The following is a 19,979-nucleotide window of genomic DNA, read 5'->3' as shown; positions in this document are numbered from 1 at the left end:
TCTCTCAAACTATAATGACAGCCTATCTGTTTAGCTGGGCTTCAGAGATCTTAGTAGGTAGCAAAATGGCAGCAGTACAGAATGAAATTGCCAGCTTCCCCCCCAGCAAGAGACTGATACCTCAGGCTCAAAAACGGCTCCACTGTACACTGGATTTGCTGTTGTTCTTCTTTTCCTCTCTTGTCTCTTACTTTGGATTTCTTGTGAAAAGAAAGGTTCAGGTTAGAAACCATGGATTCAGAAAGCATGCAACAATGTCTATGTTATATAGTCTGCAAGCAAGTAAGTTCTAACTGTGAGGCTTTCCATGGGAAGCCAACAATGCTGAAGACAGCCATCTCTGCTACACTCCTGGGTTTGAAAATGAATAGATAATGGTAAAAATAAATACACTTCCAGATTGGTTTATGAAATGATTGGCTGCCCCTCCCAAATTAGAGCATCTGAACACAGATATTTTATAGTGAAGTTCAACATAATTGGGAACCTAAATACAGTAGCACATGAGGAAACCTCATTGCTATTTAAGGCAAATATAGTTAGGCTTTGAAAGATTCGATTTTTAATCAGTAAATGTCAAAAACATCTATACAACACACAAAAAACAAAAAAGGAAATTGAGATGATGAAAAAAAAAATTTATAGAAAAAAGAAAAAAAATGAATGAAAACTTACTAGAGTTTGACTAAAGGATATTTACTTTGTATACTTTGACATGATGTTGAGAATTTGTGTTTTAATGGTTATAAAGCTTTAAATTATTGAATCTCAACTTCTCCTGTCATTAAATATTAGTTGTCTGACCCACAATTTTCCACAATTGTGAAAATTCAAATAGATAAAAATGGAAAAAAATTACTTAGAATCCATAATTTTGTGCAACTATGAAAATTTAAATAAATAAAAATAGAAAAAAATGCTTAAAAATAAGCATCTATATTATCTGTTGAAATTATAAAAATAAAAATGGACTTCTGCTGAGGCTAAATTTAGTACAGTGATGTGCAAGTCCTTGAATTTATGTAGATTCAGGCTTGATTTCACTGTAGGCGAGGACTAAAGAAATTATCAGAGCTACTGAAATCCAGTAACCCAACATGCTCACCAATTTACAGAAATGAGAAATCCAGAGAAGGGGCTAAGGTACACTGACCTATTAGGTAACTTCTTCACACATAAGGCCTACACAATAGTCCATTAGTTTTTTCAGTTTCCTCCCAGACAGCAGAGCATGCACTGCCTCCCCAATCATTGATCTCAGATACCTAAGCAACTGCCTTTATTCCATCTAACAAGGAACTGAGGGGCCAGGGACAAGTTGCACCCCAAGTGCTGTATGAGCATAGCCCAAGTGTAAGGGAAAAAAGAGTGCACATCACACAAGAACTTTTGGGACTTTTACTTCCAATCTAGAATTGCTGAGAAACAGGAGAGCACAGGAACCATTCTCAGTTACTTTTCTTACCTTCCAGATGGTCATGTGTAACCAGTCCCAAAGACACCATGAAGGCAAGTTTCTGTGTCAGAGAGAGGGAGAACAGAGTTCATTCCAGTTACAGTCATTATCAGGAGCAACTTCATTTAGCCCAAAGTCAGTTGGTAGCCAACCAAATAAGGAAAATATTAATAATTCTTTGCACTTATATACCACTTTTCATCTATAGATCTCAAATTGCTTTCCAAAGAGAGACACTAGCCCTATTTTATAGATGTGGAGAAAAAATCAGAGACAGGGAGAAGCAACTTCCACAATGTGATACAACAAGTCACTGGCAGAGCTGGGAACAGACTCAAGGTCTCAACTCCCAAACCATCATCACTGACCCTTAGCAGATACCAGCACAGTTCAACTGCCAGTTAAACATTGCTGGTTACACAGCAACAAAATCCTCATTGTTTGATTCCCAAAGTATTTAACATTGTGAGCCACCAGGTAGGGGCTCTGGAAACCACTGGTACTCTGAGGACCACTGTTCAAGAACTATTACTCTAACACCAACAACAGAGGGTTTCAACAACTCTGCCAATGTTGGCAGTCAGAATCAATTCAAATAGTTGGTGCTAGAAGGTGACAAAAATAACCTAATAAATCTGGAGCTATTCTTTGGATCCTCGGCTGTGCTTAGATCTATAGGATCAGCCTTCACTGAGAAAGGTAGAGCTTCTCTTTGAGCATCTCATAGTTGCAAGGCCTCTTTTTGTACCATCCTGCCTTTGGATCTGAGCCCTGTCCAGGAGATTGAGTTGAAACTAGGTGAACGATAGTGAAAAGGATAGCAACAGACCTCTGTCCTTGATCTTAGTTTCCAAGCCCTCTCAAGATGTGTGGTCAGGTGGATCTGAACTTCAGCTTGTCCCATGGGACAAAAGAAGGACTAGGTACCAATTCAGAAGCAGCACCTGAGAGGTGCTGTTTGAGAGGCCTTTAGTGCCTTTTCTATGAGGAAAGACTGGAGAAAGAATTCAGTCTTATGAGCACAGGAGAGAGGAAGGGGTGCAAAATAACATAGAAATTGAACACCACCATGACAAGTGACTCACCTCAAGGAACCTCAAACACCAGAAGTTAAGATTGACAACATCTTTCCACAGCAAGATGAGCACCATTTGAACCCGTTTTATCCTTTTTGTTTTAAAGTTTTGGCCATGTCTTTGTTCTAGCAATGGACTTAACATGGCACTGATAGAACAGGAAATAATAGGCCCAGTAATAATACCCCATGATACAATACTACATGTTTCAACTACTAACAGATTCACTCATTGTAAATAGCTTTTCAAGATTAACTAGAAAGACTGTTTACAAAGAATTTGGCTAAGAAGGCAAAAACAACAAATGATGGAGCAAAGAATGGGAAGGACACAGATTTAACAACCACACTGCTACTGCGGTTGAAAGGAATCAACATTCAGAGCCATGGCTCCTATTATCACCTTAGTTCTCTAATGGCCACAGCTTTTTAGAGGGTTCCTATTACAGTACAGAACGTGCAATTGCATCCAAGAATAGGAATCTGTACTGGAAATATTCAGATGAAACCGATGGTCACTATGAATCTAGCTACACTACAAAATACAGCTGAGTTAGGGAACCTGGTTGCAACATGATTAGATACCCTCTACACTACACATTTTAACTGTAACCAGGCCTGATGTTTTGTAGTGTAGACAGGCACTAAGAAATGCCCATTCAGAAAAAGGGATCAGACTATCTGGATAAGTTGGGATAGGTTCATAACCTGTCTGTCTTAAGATCAAAAGTAGCAGCAACAGCAGAGGCTCTATGGCAAAGATGTTCCTTTCTTTCCTGTTTACTAGAATGAAGTTGTCAAGATGGTAAAAGTGTCTCAAGCAAGATAAAGATAACTTTCTAGGGAACGATTCTACAAGTCTGAGATCTCAAAGGTATGGAAATCAAAAGATGTACTGTATACTGGGTGAGCTGTTTGAAGGGTATTCTGAACTTTTAGGAGTAAAAGGCTCATAGACCACAATTCTGCCAGTTCTGAACAATTTTATGCACTATTTACATTTAGATTTATTATTCCCCATTCTTATTTCCCAGTCCTCTCCGGCAAGAACACTGTAAGGAAAGAAAATGAGTCTTGAGAAGGGAACAGGGAAAAAAAGAAATTATACGTGAGAAAGAGAACGTGTCTGTGTAGGGTGAGGGGGAAATGAGGAAAAAAACGGTTACCCACCTTTTAGTAACTGTTGTTCTTCGAGATGTGTTGTTCATGTCCATTCAAATTAGGTGTGCGCACGCCGCGTGCATGCCAGCCGGAAGATTTTCCCTAGCAGCATCTGTAGGGTCGGCCCCGGTGCCCCCTGGAGTGGTGCCACCGCGGCGTCCTATAAAGGGGCCCGCCGACCATCCACCCCCTCAGTTCCTTCTTGCCGGCACTCCGACAGAGGGGTAAGGAGGGTGGGTATTGGAATGGACATGAACAACATATCTCGAAGAACAACAGTTACTAAAAAGTGGGTAACCGTTTTTTTTCTTCGAGTGGTTGTTCATGTCTATTCAAAGTAGGTGACTCACAAGCCTAACCTTAGGTGGTGGGGTCGGAGATCACTGCTGACTGGAGTACTGCACGACTGAAGGCTGCGTCATCCCTAGCCTGGTGCGTGATGGCGTAGTGAGACGAGAACGTGTGGATGGAGGACCACGTGGCCGCTCTACAAATCTCCTGAGTAGGGATCTGAGCCAGGAACACCGCAGAGGAGGCCTGCGCCCTAGTGGAGTAGGCCGTGACCAGAGGGACAGGGGTCTTAGTTATGCGGTAGCATTCCCGGATGCAGGTCGCGATCCACAAAGAGATTCGCTGAGAGGAGACCGGGAGCCCTTTCATCCTCTCCGCCACTGTGACGAAGAGCTAAGTCGAGCGTCTGAATGGCTTGGTACGCTCGATGTAAAAAGCCAAGGCCCTGCGGACATCCAGGGAATGTAGCCTCCGCTCCTCATTGGAAGAGTGTGGTTTCAGATAAAACACCGGGAGAAAGATATCTTGACCCATGTGGAACTGAAACGACCTTGGGTAGAAAAGCCGGATGAGGTCTAAGGTGGACCTTGTCCTTATAGAAGACAGTGTACGGGGGCTCAGATGTTAACGCCCGGAGCTCCGACACCCTTCTGGCCGAGGTGATCGCCACCAGGAAGGTGGTCTTGTACGACAGGTACAGCAGGGAGCACGAAGCCAGAGGCTCAAAGGGAGGCCCCGAGAGGGCGGAGAGGACCATATTCAGGTCCCAAGCAGGGGTCGGCTGACGAACATGCGGGAATAGCCTGTCCATACCCTTGAGGAAACACCCGGCCAGCAGATTCGCAAACACTGAGGCACCACCCTCTCCCGGATGAAAAGCGGATATGGCCGCCAAGTGAACACGAATGGAGGAAAGGGAAAGGCCCAGTTGTCTTAGGTGAAGCAAATAGTTTAGGACAAACTATTGGGATTGGGACCCCCAGCGGGTTGTGACCCTGCTGACCCGACCATATGGAGAAGCGCTTCCATTTGGCCAGGTAGGTGGCCCTAGTTGACTGTTTCCTGCTACCTAGCAGCACTTGCCTGACCTGCTGGGAGCACTGCATCTCCACCAGGTTCAGCCATGGAGCATCCAGGCTGTGAGGTGAAGGGACTCGAGGTTCGGATGGTGTAGGGAGCCCCGGTCCTGTGTGATCAGGTCCGGGAGCAGGGGCAGTGTCAGAGGCACCTGAACGGACATGTGCAGGAGTGACGTGTACCAATGCTGGCGTGGCCACGCCAGAGCTATCAGGATTACCCTTGTGTGATCCCTGCGAATCTTCAAAATCACCCTGTGTATCAGGGGGATCGGAGGGAAGGCGTAGAGCAGACCGACCTCCCAAGACTGTAGGAAGGCGTCCGACAGAGACCTCTGACTGCGGCCCAGGAGGGAGCAAACCGTCGGCACTTCCTGTTTTCCCTCGAAGCAAACAGGTCTAACCGGGGAAAACCCCAGAGCTGGAAAATTGAGCGCACCACATCCCATCGGAGGGACCACTCGTGACCCCGGAACGAGCAGCTGAGGGTGTCCGCCAAACCGTTCTGCTCCCCCGGAAGGTAGAACAGGTGGGTAGCATTGTGGACGCAGAAATCCCACAGCGCGAGGGCTTCCCTGCACAGGGGAGAGGAGCGTGCACCTCCTTGTTTGTTGATATAAAAGACTGCCGCCGTGTTGTCCGAGAGGACTGAAACACATCTGCCGGCAAGGTGGGACCGGAAGGTCAAACAAGCCACGCGAACCGCTCTCAGCTCCCTGACATTGATATGCAACTCGAGGTCCTCCGGCGACCACAAGCCCTGCGTCCTGAGGTGTCCCAGGTGCGCTCCCCAACCCCGATCCGAGGCATCCGTCACCAGGGAGAGGGAGGGCTGCGGGGCAGCGAAGGGGACATCCATGCAGACTTTCTGCGGGTCGAGCCACCACCGCAGAGAGCTTAGCACCAAGCGGGGAATGGACACCACTGAGTCCAAGTGGTCCCTAGCCGGGCGATAAACTGTCGCTAACCAGGACTGTAGCGGGCGAAGCCGAAGTCTGGCATGGACCACCACGTAGGTGCACTCTGCCATGTGACCCAACAGCCGAAGGCAAACTCGCGCCATGGTAACTGGGGCGCGGTGCAGTCCGAGGATGAGCTCAGAAATCGCACGGAACCTGGATTCCGGCAGGTACGCTCTGGCATGGGTGGAGTCCAGAACTGCTCCTATGAACTCTATTTGTTGCATCGGAGACAGGGTGGACTTGGCTTCATTCAAGAGGAGGCCGAGATCGAGAAAGGTCCGCCTGATGAACAACACCTGGGAATCCACCTGCTCCTTGGAGCGGCCCTTTATGAGCCAGTCATCCAGGTAGGGGAATACCTGGATGACCCGCCTGCGCAGGAAGGCTGCCATGACTGCCATGCACTTCATGAAGACCCTGGGAGCAGCTGACAGGCCGAACGGGAGCACCGCGAACTACAGATGGGCGTCGTCCACGACGAACCTGAGGTACCGACGGTGTCGGGGAATTATGGCAATGTGGAAATAGGCGTCCTTTAAGTCGAGGGCGGCATACCAATCTCCTGGATCCAGGGAGGGGATAATCGAGGACAGGGAGACCATGTGGAACTTGAGTTTTCGCACAAACTTGTTCAGCCGCTGCAAGTCTAGGATGGATCTCAGGCCCCCTTTCGCCTTCGGTATTAGGAAATACCGGGAGTAGAAGCCTTTGCCCCTGGGCTCCCAAGGGACTTCCTCCACCGCCCCCGCCTCCGTGAGGGACTTCACTTCTTGAGTTAGAAGTTGCTTGTGAGATGGGTCCCTGAAGAGGGCCGGGGAGGGGGGCTGGTGGGGCGGGAGGGAGGAGAACTGGATAGAATATCCCCTCTCTACCGTGCGGAGCACCCAGCTTTCCAATGTGACTCGGAACCAGGCACGGTAGAAGGGGGACGGACGTGACCCAAAGGTAGGGGTGGAAGGATCCAGAGTCTCAATAGGTAGGTCGCCCTCGACTGTACCATCAAATAGGGGGTCTAGGCCCCGATGGTGGTCTCGATTGACCAGACACCTGGCCAGAGGGGTGGCGTTGGTGGTGCCTCCTGACATTTCTGCCCCGCCTGCGCCCCAGCTCCTGGCGAGTCTGTGGCTGGTATGGGCGAGGGGCTGTCCGCAGCCTAAACTGTCTGCGCTGGGTCACAGGGGTATGCAAGCCCAGCGAGCGAAGCGTGGCCCTCGAGTCCTTTAGGCTGTGCAGATGTTTGTCTATTTTTTTCTGAAAAGAGCATCTGCCCCTCGAAGGGGAGGTCTTGAATGGTCTGCTGGACCTCATAGGGCAGGCCCGAGACCTGGAGCCAGGCTCCCCGCCACATGACCAGGCCCGTGGCCAGGGTGCGCGAGGCTGAGTCCGCCGCATCTAAGGCAGCCTGGAGAGAGGCTCGGGAGATCAGCTTCCCCTCCTCCACTAGGGCCGAAAACTCTGACCTCGAGTCCTGGGGAAGGAGCTCCGTAAACTTCGACATGGCCGAACACGTGTTGTGACCATATCGGCTTACAGTTGCCTGTTGGTTGGCAATGCGGGGTTGTAGGCCCCCCACGGAGTACAGCTTTCTACCAAAGAGCTCGAGTCTTTTAGCGTCCCTGCTCTTTGGTGTTGACCCCTGAAACCCTTGACGCTCCCGCTGGTTGGCCGCATCCACTACCAGAGAGTCTGGGGGAGGGGGGTGTACAGGTGTTCATGCCCCTTAGAGGGGACGAAATAGCGCCGCTCCGTTCTCTTGGCAGTAGGGGCCAGTGAGGCCGGTGTTTGCCATAAGGTGCGGGATGTATCCGCTTTAATCTTTATCAGCGGTAGGGCCACCCTGGATGGCCCTGAGGGAGCCAGGATGTCTACTACAGGGTCCGCGTCCACCTCGATTTCCTCCGCTTGGATTGCAAGACTCTGAGCTGCTCGACGGAGCAATTGTTGGAGGATTCGAGTATCCTCTAGGGCCGGTGCAACAGCCGTGCCTGAGACCGCTTCGTCCGGGGAGGAAGACGAGGAGATTACATGGAGCGGCCCTTCCTCTGATGCATGCGGCCACTCGGGGTCCTGCGGCACACGGTATTGTGGTTGCAGTGTCGGTTCCGAGTCTAAATGTGGCACCGCGACCGGTACCAGGGTCGCCAGTGAGCAGCTTGGCGTATCATGCGATGCCTGCAGAGCCCGAACTGAAGCCACTGCCGGTGCCGCTGCCCAGCTAGGGGGTGCTGAACCTGGAAATGACACACCCCTGCCTGGCGACGGAGCTGGTGGAGGAGGCAGCTGCACCGGGGCCACCGACGCCGAGGCTGACCTTGATTGAGGACCAAACGCCTGGCTTACCGACTGGTGGTAGGCCCAGGGAGTCTAAAACGGCCATTGCGAGGGCGGCTGCCATTGTTGCTGCCACTGCGGGTAACACTGGTGGCTCGCCCCCGACATCGATCTCCTGCTCCGCGACCGGCTGGAGTGATAGGAGTCTGCCTCTGAGTCTGAGGTCTCTGAGTACGAGGACCTGGGGGAAGCAGCACCCGATACTGTTGGAGAGCGGTGCGGAGGCGGCGGGGAGCCTCTCATCTGGTCCGGTGCCGCCCTGGTGGCGCGGTGCGGGGAGGGAGGCGACAGCATGGCCGGCTTGCCCCTTGATTGTACTGGGGGACAGACCACAGTAGGCAACTCTCTACGGTGCGGGGAGGCCGGCGCTGGGAGTCCCATCAAATCTGAGGCCGCCTCGAACACCTCCGGCGTCGAAGGGGGGTGCAAGTCTCCGCTGAGGTCCAGGGATCTAGGCTGGTCCGGACTCGACCGCCCTCTCCGCGGTGCGGGAGTCGACGGAGCCGCCGAGGGCTGTAGCCCAGCCTGTCTGCTTGCACCCGCGGACGGCGTCGGCCTCGGATCCTGGTGGGGTGACCGTTCCCTCACCAGCTTCCTCCTCTTGGAGGGCACCGGCAATGGTGAGCGGTGCCGCACTGAGGCTGACTTTCTATGACCCGACTCCATCCGGTGCCGGGTTTTTGACGACTTGGGCTGGGCCCTAAGCCCTGATGCCGGTGCCGGGGCGCTCTGCACCAAGGAAGAAGTGCTGGGCACTGCCTCGGCCGGTTCCGGGTCCGAGGGTGGCCGCAGGGCAGCCTCCATCAGGAGGACCCTAAGTCTTTGAGCTCTGTCCTTGAGAGTTCTCGGGCGGAAGCCTCTACAGATAGAGCACCGGTCCTTTTGGTGGCTCTCTCCGAGGCACCTCAAACAAGCAGAGTGCGGGTCACTCTTGGGCATGAATTTCCCGCAGTCCTTGCAGAGTTTGAACCCGGGGGACCCGGGCATGCCCCTGTGGGCGACAAAAACTCGTGGGGGGGGGACCCCCCAACTACGAAGAACTATATACAATGATCTAAGTAAACCAACTATAATGCAACTGTATATATGGACTATACATAAGGATAGGACACTGCAAACTTGCTATGCGCAAGAGAAGTTCCAGCTAGCCATCACCGGCGGAAAGAAGGAACTGAGGGGTTAGAGGGTCGGCAGGCCCCTTTATAGGGTGCCACGGTGGCGCCACTCCAGGGGGCGCCGGGGCCGACCCTACGGACGCTGCTAGCAAAAATCTTCTGGCTGGCGTGCACACGGTGCGCGCACACCTACTTTGAATGGACATGAACAACCACTCGAAGAAGAACAAATAGATACACTATCTTCCATCCTGGTTTATAATGTTTTTTGAAAGATAGAATGCCTCCTTTTTCTTCTAGGGAGAGAACACCGAATTTGCTCTGATACCTGTGGATTTTCTTCTCGTTTTGGCTTGGGTGCAGCTGGCGGAGTAACGGTACGACTCTCTGTTTGCTTCTCCTCTGGTTCCACATGGGGTTTAATAGTCTGAAAAGAAACAAGTACAACTCAATACTCAGAAAGCATTTTTTTAGTTAGAGAAAAACTAAGTGAAATGAGTAAATTCAGTTTAGTAGAACAATGGGAAAAACAGTTGTAGAACCAACTGGCAGTGCCCCAAAAAGACATTTTCTCCAGGAATATGAGGGAAGTTTACATAATGTGTCCTGCTTTGGCAAAGAAACAGAACAGGCCCAAACCCAAGAACGTGCAGCATCACAGCAACTCAGGCAACCCAATCAAACAACCACACAAGTGATAACAGTCATCCTGCAGTTAACATTTCTGGCAGAAATATTTATAAAGCTGCATGAAAAGTGGATTGATTACAGATCAGCTGAAGCCTTATGGAAAATAATTCTATGAAAAGCCCCTGTTCAGAACCCATTCTGAATGGTATATACATTCTCCATTTCTTTCCCTTCATTTGTCATTATGAGTAACATTTGCCTGAAAACTGGCACTGTGACTCCTAAGAGCTCAGATATTCCTGTGGCTTATGCCCTCCCTGAAGTCAGAATCCTTGACTCTCAACATCACAATCACCAGCATGATGACCCTCAGTTTGTGGCATGGCTGTGATGTCACAAACTCAGAGTGAGGAGATGAATGCTGAAGAGACACAAATTTTGTTTCGTGTAAACATCCTTAATCATAAAGACTGAGGAAATCATACCAAAAACTGTACAGATAATTAAATCATTGTTACTTGTCTCTGAATGTTTTTTGAAGTTTTCCTGACTTTCAGCAGTTCTTTAAGGAATAAACATTGTGGACATGCAGCACAGGGATTCATCAAGCTCACAGGTAACAGGCATGCATTGTTGCAGAGCACAGCTTGTAAATCTGCCTTAAAAGATATGCAACAAATTACCCATGAATTTAGTGAAGCAATAGTGCATCTTTCGTGCACAAGATTGTCCATAGCTTCATGGACAACTCCAAGGTACATTAACCGACAAGAAAGTGTTTGAAGTGAAACCAAAGATGTCACATGAACTGAATTGGAAGAGTCTACAGTTATGACCCAATTAAATCATTTTATTTGAAGTTGCATATTATTTTTTAGGATACCTTCCCCATTTACTCTTTCCAGAAGTGAGATTTAATAACTAAATATCTAGAAACTCTATTTTTGAGGCATTTCTTCCATCCATTCAAGCTCAGGTCAGTCATGGGAGTCTTGACCAACCACCATTTTGTTTCCCTGCAATTTAAAGGGGGATTCCGAGGAGAATACAAATCAACAGGCTCCAGCATCAAATCAAATGTGGTCGGATTCTCTTAAACAGGCCTTGTTAAATATTTTGAATAGTTTTTATTCCACTAATAATAATAATAATAATTGGAGATGTACCTATCTCCTAGAACTGGAAGGGACCTTGAAAAGTCATCGAGTCCAGCCCCCTGCCTTCACTAGGCAGGACCAATTTTTGCCCCAGATCCCTAAGTGGCCCCCTCAAGGATTGAACTCACAACCTTGGGTTTAGCAGGCCAATGCTCAACCCACTGAGCTATCCTTCCCCGCTACTTGCCATTGTTTATAATTTAAAGAAGTTTAGAAATAAAAACATATTTTGTTCCTGTGTTTCTAAAGGATTTGACATGAACATGGCTTTTGGTTTATTATATTGTCTGTGTGTCGGCATCATCACAGATGTCAGCACACCTCAGATGAACATTTTCTGCTGATCCAGTAGGGGGAGCACCAAATCACTGAAGAACTGTAATGATTCCAATGGGCCTTTGAAAGAATGCCAAACTTTCCGTCCTGGGGTTGTCTCTTAACCCCCTCTCCAAAGTCATTATATTATTAATATTTGGTCACTGTTAGTGGGACTCTGATATTTAATTCTCCATTGAAAATTCCCCTGATGATCGTTAGTCCTCCCCACCTTGGCAGCATTAACCCACAAAAGTAGAACTGCAGCATTTAGTAGACGCATTGCCCATCTGTACCTGTTTTTCAAGGTTTGGTTTGCTGATCTGTAGAGTCTGAGGTCCAGCGAGCCTGGTACCTGGGGCTGCTATCACAATGCTGGTGAGCTGTGCCATAGGGAAAGTTTTGGCTATGGTTGCTGTCTGCCCATTAACAACACGAACTGGGTGTATGGAGTTCTGTGAGGTGGGTAAAGAGCTGGGTGTGAACTTTGTTGTCAGCATCACAGGCCTTTGAATAAGCTGAGGAGCTGCAAGCATCGGAGGTGGTGCTGGGGCAATAGGAATGTTATTCTGGGCAACTGGTTTGGGTCGAACCTACAAGGAAAAAACCCCAGACAAATAGAAATATATTTTAAATTAATTTATTGAATATATTCTGTTTTAAATCTTTTGACTCAGCTTGTCTAAATTCTGCAAAACTATCTACATTTCTTACAGAACACATTTTTATAATAGTGTCATAAGTGTGCATCGACAATAAAGAACCACATTTTCAATTTGCTTGCATAAAACCCATCCATAACATTTGCACACACAGCTTTTGCTTCTGCACACATTTGCATGCCCAAATAGTCATTTACATGTTTAATGCTAACTGTTTTGTATGTGCAAATCTACTTTTTGATTTTGTGAGGACAACAGATACCCATGCAATATTTGCAGGAGCAACTTGGGCAACCAGTTTTGAAAGTATGTTTCAAAAGCTTTACATAGCTTTCAATATTGTAGCACTTTTTACATTGGCCAAGAGATCTAATATCTAAACAGCTGACTCTAGAGCTAAAACAAAGTCTTCAGAGATGTCGAATAAGTCACCACGGCCTGTGTTAACTTCATGCATTATGCAGATACATTGTGCAACCTTTTACACCGTGCAACTAGTCCTGCTAGACTATGAACAGCAAACTGCCCCCTCACTGAAAATATCAAAGCCTTTACTGGTAAATACAGCCATATTGCCACTTGCTCTTTTCTTTCTCTGATGCTATGGTAAAGCATAATATTTGAGAAGACATCCATAGGTATGAAGCTAGGAAACAGCTCTACAAAATTCAGGTCCAAAATATTTCCTGGTCCTGTACCATCATTATCTTTGGCTATACCTGGCATAGTCCCAATTATACAAATATCTCAGAGTTACAGAAAAGGCAAGTAGAAACAAAATCCATTAGGTCATCTAATCGCTCTCTCTCTACCAATAAAATATTGTTTCCCATCATACATTTTCTGGTATCTTGTCCATTTTACCTTTAATGTCTCAAAATACAGCGTGTAGCCTTCATTTATGTCTGGAAACTATGTCACAGATTAACAGAATTTATTGTCCCAATGTCTTGTTCTGATAATCAGCCTAAAGTTTTCCTTTCTTAATTTCATCCCAGTACTCCCAGTAATACCCCCTTGCTCCTTGTCACATCAAAAAATGTGAAGAAGCAACTAGTGTCTTTTCTAAAAACAGTGAAAAATAAAACAATTTAAAGCTGTATTGCTCAGTTGCAAATGGTATAAAGAATGGAAGCTGCAGAAAAGACTTCAGCTATTTCTCTTCACCTGCTCTTGAATACTGCGCAATGATGATTGGAGAGATTTTGCAGCCTTCGGTGACAGACTGATTCTGTTCCTACACTTTCAGTAGTTTCATTTCACACATCTTGAAGGTAATAAAATGAAAAGAAAACATCCCTTATTTACTTTATGGCCAACTTCCCTCCTATCTTTCTTGCTCTTGATACACTCACCTGTGGAAGAAAATTTGGACGAGGAGTGAGTCTGGGAGGAGGGATGAACTGTGGCACTTTGATGGGCTGAGGTGTAGCCTGAACCTGCTATACAAACATTAGAGAGAGTTCAATAAGAGGAAAATAGCTTTGAAGTCATTCATCAAAACCTAGCACACTGATAGTATTTTCAGTCCTGATGCTCCTCAGTTTAGGCTGGTTTCCCTCACTGTAAATAAATTCTCACAGCAACAGTTTCTGTATTAGAACTACATTAAAGAAAGAGCTGGCCTTACACTTTGGTTCCTGCACATCCTGTATTGCAAATTGAAACTAACCATCCTTTTGTTTCATCTAAATGTACATAATACTAGGCTCTGCCATCTAAAGCAATTTCCTTTGAAGGTAATGAACTTTCACATTTGTTTTACAAGTCAAAACTGCCTTCACAAAAGATAGAAAGTAAAACCAGATTTGGCTGCCCCACCAGATGGACCTTCACATGGTAAAGGCACTTCTGTCTTCTCATGTGGAATGATATGCAGAAGAATAAAGCAGTGTCTCTAGTAGTTAGAACAAGGTCTGGGAGCTAGAACCCATCATCTATTTCTAGCATTGTAAATGACACAGTACATGACTCTGAATTAATAACTTTGGCCTGAATTTTCAAAAGTGGCTTTTAATTTTGAATATCCAGCTTGACACACCTTGGCCCTGATTTTTAGAGAGGCTAAACTAAGCACTCTCAACTCTAACTGAAATCAGTGGAAGCTACTGTGGCCCAACACCTCTGAAAAGTAGATCTCAGTTGTCTTCAGTGGAGCACCCAAAATTGAGACACAAACTTCAGCGTACACTTGAAAATGTTAGCTTCCCCTCTCTGTAGCTCTGTTCAGCAATGTAAAATAGCAATACTAACACTTCACCAGTGTGCTGTTAAGGTTTAATTAATATGTGGGAAAATGTTTTGAGATCCTTGATAGAAACACTATAGAAACACATATAATTAGTAAAGCTGAGAGTCTTTCATGGAGTTCACGGAAGGACATCCATGACTTCCGCAGTGGCTGGTACAGCTGACCCCAGGGCCACCCTAGCAGCTGGGATGGCCCCGGGGCCAGCTGCTCCCCTCCCCCCCAGTGCAGCAGCGGCAACCCCCTGCCTGGAGCAGCAGCGGCAGCGGTGGGGCTCAGGGCCGCACTTCCCGCCCCCAGGAGCAGCAGTGACCGCCGGACTACCCCCCGCCCCCAGAGCAGCAGTGTCCTCTGGAGTGCCCTCCGTCCCCCAGAACCTAAGATTTAGTTAGGAGTATTTTTAGTAAAAGTCATGGACAGGTCACTGGCAGTGACTTTTTGTTTATTGTCTGTGACCTGTCCATGGCTTTTACTAAAAATACCAGTGACTAAATTGTAGCTTTAATCATCAGTGATTATTAAAAGAAAGGTCACCTCTGTAGACCAGGGTAAGTTATTCAGCAAGGACTGAGCCTGCGCAGAGATTTATCAATCCTTCTGGGAGATAATCACATCATTGCGGATGGTGGAAAAAGACTCCATTTAAAGAGATTTCTCCACCCCAAATACAACTATTTGGCTCATTTAGAAGCAAAACACTGATTATTTACATCCATCAAAGCTATATTCTTTTATAAAGGAAAATTTACGATATAAATTGGCCTCACTGTTGATGAAGCCCTGGATCAGCCTAGCCACAAAGTAAAACTTCCCTGTAATGGCTCTGTTCAATTGCCTGGTCTCTAGTCTCAGAAACCCAAATGGCCAATTCCACAGTTGCTATTGTTTATGTTTTTAAACAGAATTCTGTGTAGCTGATCAGTTACACAGCAGCTGCTAGGCACTCTCTGAAAGCCTGATATACTCAAAAGTGAGACACTTTCCATAATATGGGCTTATGATGGCTGGATCCTGCTAAGAGGATGTGGTAAATGAAGACTTGATAGGATGGGAGGTGTATCCTAACTCTATGTAGATTCAGTGAGCAAAGAAAACAAGAGATGTTTGACACATTAGATAAGATGAGGATCTATACCAGGGTTCGGCAACCTTTCAGAAGTGGTGTGCCAAGTCTTCATTTATTCACTCTAATTTAAGGTTTTGCGTGCCAGTAGTACATTTTAAATGTTTTTAGAAGGTCTCTTTCTATAAGTCTATAATATCTAACTAAACTATTGTTGTATGTAAAGTAAATAAGGTTTTTAAAATGTTTAAGAAGCTTCATTTAAAATTAAACCAAAATGCAGAGCCCCAAGGACTGGTGGCCAGCACCCGGGCAGTGTGAGTGCCACTGAAAATCAGCTCGTGTGGCGACTTCGGCACCTGTGCCATAGGTTGCCTACCCCTGATCTATACCAACCAAATAAATAAAGTCCACAAAGCCTCCAAAACCAGAACTATTTTAGCACAACAGAGCTCTGCAGATCAGGTAGGACAAACTTCATACTAGTAACAGTATTCCTCCATAGACCCAGCTTCTAGGGCAAGCTTTACACAGAAAATGACAACAACAATGATGTAATTCAATAAAAATATTAACATACATAAATAATAAATATTTTTCCCTTAGGCTCTCAAAGCATTTCAACTAATTAAGCCTCACAATATCAGTGAGGTACTGCGTGTTCCTATGTGTAAGAGTTCATTTTTCCTTCTGTGGGCCAAAACCAGCCTGTTTATAAGCAGTATTTTAAGTAGTCCTCCTTTGTAAATACACACAGCTCCACAGGTGCACACAGTCCCCCATTCACACACACAAACTATTTCTTCTGTCTTACCAAAGTAACTGTGTTTTTTGCCACTATTTGGACTGCCTCTGCTCCTTGACCAGTAACCTTATTTGTTGTCTGGAGGTTGACTGGTGTATTCTGTGCATCGGTGCTGAGGACCGCTTTCTGACTGTTGATTGCAGTAACCATGGCAATGGTAGGTCTTTGACCCACAACAGAGGCAGGCATGGTTGCAGGTGCTGCTTTCAAGACGAGAGGTAGTGTCTTGGTGATCATAGAACCTGTAGTTACAGTTTTCTAAGGGAAACAGAAAACACAGCTTAAGAGTCTGGAACATTACATATTGGACAGGATGTTGCTTATACTTGAGCTCAGTCAGTCAGAAATGATAGGTAAAAATGGGAGGAAAAAAACAGCTTTGATTCTGTCTGCTCTCTATATACACACACTTTACCCTATGCCTGCAAAAACTGGAGAGATGGAAAAAATCCCTCATCTGAGAAAGCACTGAGATAAATTTTTACTAAAACTTGCGATCATACAGAAAATATTGTGAACAATGCATATGGTATGCATGTGCAATGGGAAAATACATTGAGAGATTAATCAGGTGTTAGTAGAGGTATAACACTTACTTCTCTTACATCTTTTAGCTTTGTATTATTGCCACAAGCATATTGTCATGAGTGTCAGTTTCAGTTTCAATCCTTTAAATGTGAAAATTTATGAAGCACATCTAGCAAAGAAACAGTCCCAGCATCTCTCATCAGCTGAAATCCAAACCTTTAGAGGAAAGTTTTCTATTTTTCAGATAATTTAGTTATCCAAAATGATCATTTTTGTAGAGAAAGGAGGAGGAAACATTTTAACATTGACATCTTTAAGGACAAAGCTAAATCTCAATTTTGGATATCCATTTTTTATTTTTAGTTTTATGTACAGTAATTTAGCTATCTGGACTCTTCCCTTCCCTGAGAAGAGCAGGAGGCCAACTAGCTAACTGCAGCTACAGAAGGAAACTAGAAAAATAATAAGCTTGGTGGAAAAATCCTCCATCACTATTTCTGTTACAAGGAAACTGATGTGGGAGGGAGCCAGTTTTTATTTTCAGCCTCAGGCTGGATGCAGCTTGGCATTTTAAGTTGTTGACTTTTAGTTTGTCCAACAGGCAGTAAGCAATTAAATTTAACTTGTTCATACCAGAATTTTCCTTGTCCTAGGTTGCTGGACAATGGGATTTCTCTTGGCCTGACCTGAAGACAGCGATTTTGGAGCCTTTAGTCCCAGCACACATATGAAATGCCTAATTCTACTACAGCTGCAAATATTGTGGAAGTAAAGAAATAACTGACAGGGATTTGTAGGAGATCTTAATGCATGACAGTTTTTGTTAGCCAGAGTTAGGCTAGCTATAATCCTAATAACACGAAATTTGTAAAAGCAAGAATTGTGTAAAGCAAGTAAAAAAGAACTGTGTAAAAAGTTGTTTTTTGACCTTGTGTAGATAATACAATATGTAAACTGGAGTTTTTTAAGTAAGAAAAACGAGATATTAGGATGACCTATGTATAAACAAAATGCAGCTGTTGCTTATTATTGTTTGTAGTTCCCAAGATTTATATGTTAAGGCCCAAATTTTTAAATATATTTAGGTAGTGCTGTGCTTAGAGCTGCAATGCCTAACTGGTTTAGGAATCTAAATATTTTCAAAAGTGATTTAGGCACCTTATCTAAATCCCATCAACGTTAAATAGGCATTTGTCTCCCAAGTGCCTAAATCCCATTTGAAAATGAGATTTAGGCTCCCAAATCAGTTAGGCATTGCAACACTGAGCAAAGCAATGCCTAAGCACCTTTAAAAATCTGGGCCAAAGAGACTACACCTGCAATATTTTCCTTTAAATTTTACTTTTACTGAAATATTTGTTAAGGAGAGATGGGAAAGGAGAAATAATCATGCAGAAGAGAACAAGGCAACTATTTCCAGATTAAATGATGCCAGATAAAAATATACATTTTAAAAAAAATGGAGATAAATGGCAGCTAAAAGAACTGGTGAATGAACTTGCTTTCTTTTTCATCAGAGCTACTATCCTGATGTCAGTGCATCTTTCCAGACTTTTCATCAAAGATCAAATGTTCCCAGTACAAAATGAAAACCATGGCCTGCATCTCTCTGGTGCAAGTGCTACTATGCCCTAGAACAGAAGAAATGTTGGGCCAGGTATCAGGTGATACTTTTTTCTGGTGCTAACATGCCTGCTTTGTGTCGACTTATTTTAATCTCACCATTCTTTCCCCTCCTTAAAAACAAATCCATGTGTAATTTCAATTGTTTTCCCAAGTACCTTTTTCAGTATGTTTATTATATTATTCAGGAATTTTTGCCCTAATTACTAGTATTCTTCTAATTACCAGTATTCTTCTAATTTCCTACAGTTTAGACTATATCCTCTAGTTTTTGAACCCCTCACATGTGAACTATTTGCACTAGCAGTGAATTTGACCCTTTATAAGTTTTATCAACCCCATTCATAACTTTAAAAGCAGCAAAGAGTCCTGCGGCACCTTATAGACTAACAGACGTATTGGAGCATGAGCTTTTGTGGGTGAATACCCACTTCATCGGATGCATCCGACGAAGTGGGTATTCACCCACGAATGCTCATGCTCCAATACGTCTGTTAGGGCTTGGCCACACTGGAGAGTTACAGCGCTGGTGGTGGCTTTACAGCGCTGTAACTTACTCCCCGTCCACACTGGCAAGGCACATACAGCGCTGTATCTCCCTGGCTACAGTGCTGGTTGTACTCCACCTCGACAAGGGGAATAAAGAGAACAGCGCTGGTGCTGCAGCGCTGGAGTGCCAGTGTAAACAGTGATTAATCTTACTACGCTGTAACTGACCTCCGGAATTTTCCCATAATGCTTTTAAGTAAAGATAACACTCTTTGTTTTGTTGTGATGCCTCTCTTTGTTTTGTTGTGAACTCGGGTGTCCCGGAGCTGCTTATCTAAAAAACAAACACAGCTACTGTTTGCTCGAGCAGAGGCAGGCAGGGGGATGAATGTCCACAGCTAGTGTTTGCTTGAGGAGAGAAGCAGCACGGCTTGCGGGGGCGGGGTGCGGTCCGTTTCGGAGGAGCTGCTTATCTGGTCTGTGAGGAAAAAAACAAAAGGCTATTTGCATTTAGTGAATGAGAGAGGGGTGGGGGAAGGGGTCGGAACTTGCAAGGCAGCTGCTGACACAGTGTCAGCTCCAAAAATCCACTCTCTCTCTCCCCCACGCTCCGTCACACTCCACCCCACCCCCCTCTTTTGAAAAGCACGTTGCAGCCACTTGAACGCTGGGATAGCTGCCCATAATGCACCACTCCCAACACCGCTGCAAATGCTGCAAATGTGGCCATACTGCAGCGCTGGTAGCTGTCAGTGTGGCCACACTGCAGCGCTTTCCCTACACAGCTGTACGAAGACAGCTTTAACTCCCAGCGCTGTACAGCTGCAAGTGTAGCCAAACCCTTAGTCTATAAGGTGCCATCCGACGAAGTGGGTATTCACTCACGAAAGCTCATGCTCCAATACGACTGTTAATCTATAAGGTGCCACAGGACTCTTTGCTACTTTTACAGATCCAGATTAACACGGCTACCCCTCTGATACTTGACACTC

General features: G+C 45.8%; 1 protein-coding gene across 8 annotated transcripts in view; it reads right to left on the bottom strand.

Moving 5' to 3' along the window:
• The window catches only part of PHF21A (PHD finger protein 21A), a 280,009-nt gene that overhangs the window by 25,895 nt on the left and 234,135 nt on the right, over positions 1-19,979 (bottom strand). For 6 of the 8 annotated variants that reach the window (XM_039534726.1, XM_039534729.1, XM_039534721.1 and 3 more), the window contains 6 exons: positions 16,357-16,605; positions 13,587-13,673; positions 11,866-12,162; positions 9,796-9,894; positions 1,466-1,517; positions 121-200 (listed from right to left, as the gene is read on the bottom strand). In XM_039534726.1, the coding sequence (XP_039390660.1) occupies positions 121-200; positions 1,466-1,517; positions 9,796-9,894; positions 11,866-12,162; positions 13,587-13,673; positions 16,357-16,605 (864 nt within the window). The remainder of the gene's footprint in view (positions 1-120; positions 201-1,465; positions 1,518-9,795; positions 9,895-11,865; positions 12,163-13,586; positions 13,674-16,356; positions 16,606-19,979) is intronic. The other 2 variants (XM_039534728.1, XM_039534724.1) reach the window with 1 other exon arrangement.

Source organism: Mauremys reevesii, linkage group 4 (genome assembly GCF_016161935.1).
Source record: "Mauremys reevesii isolate NIE-2019 linkage group 4, ASM1616193v1, whole genome shotgun sequence".
Classification (NCBI taxonomy): domain Eukaryota; kingdom Metazoa; phylum Chordata; order Testudines; family Geoemydidae; genus Mauremys; species Mauremys reevesii.
Note: the sequence above shows the minus strand (reverse complement) of the source record. Positions and strands in the feature narration are given on the sequence as shown.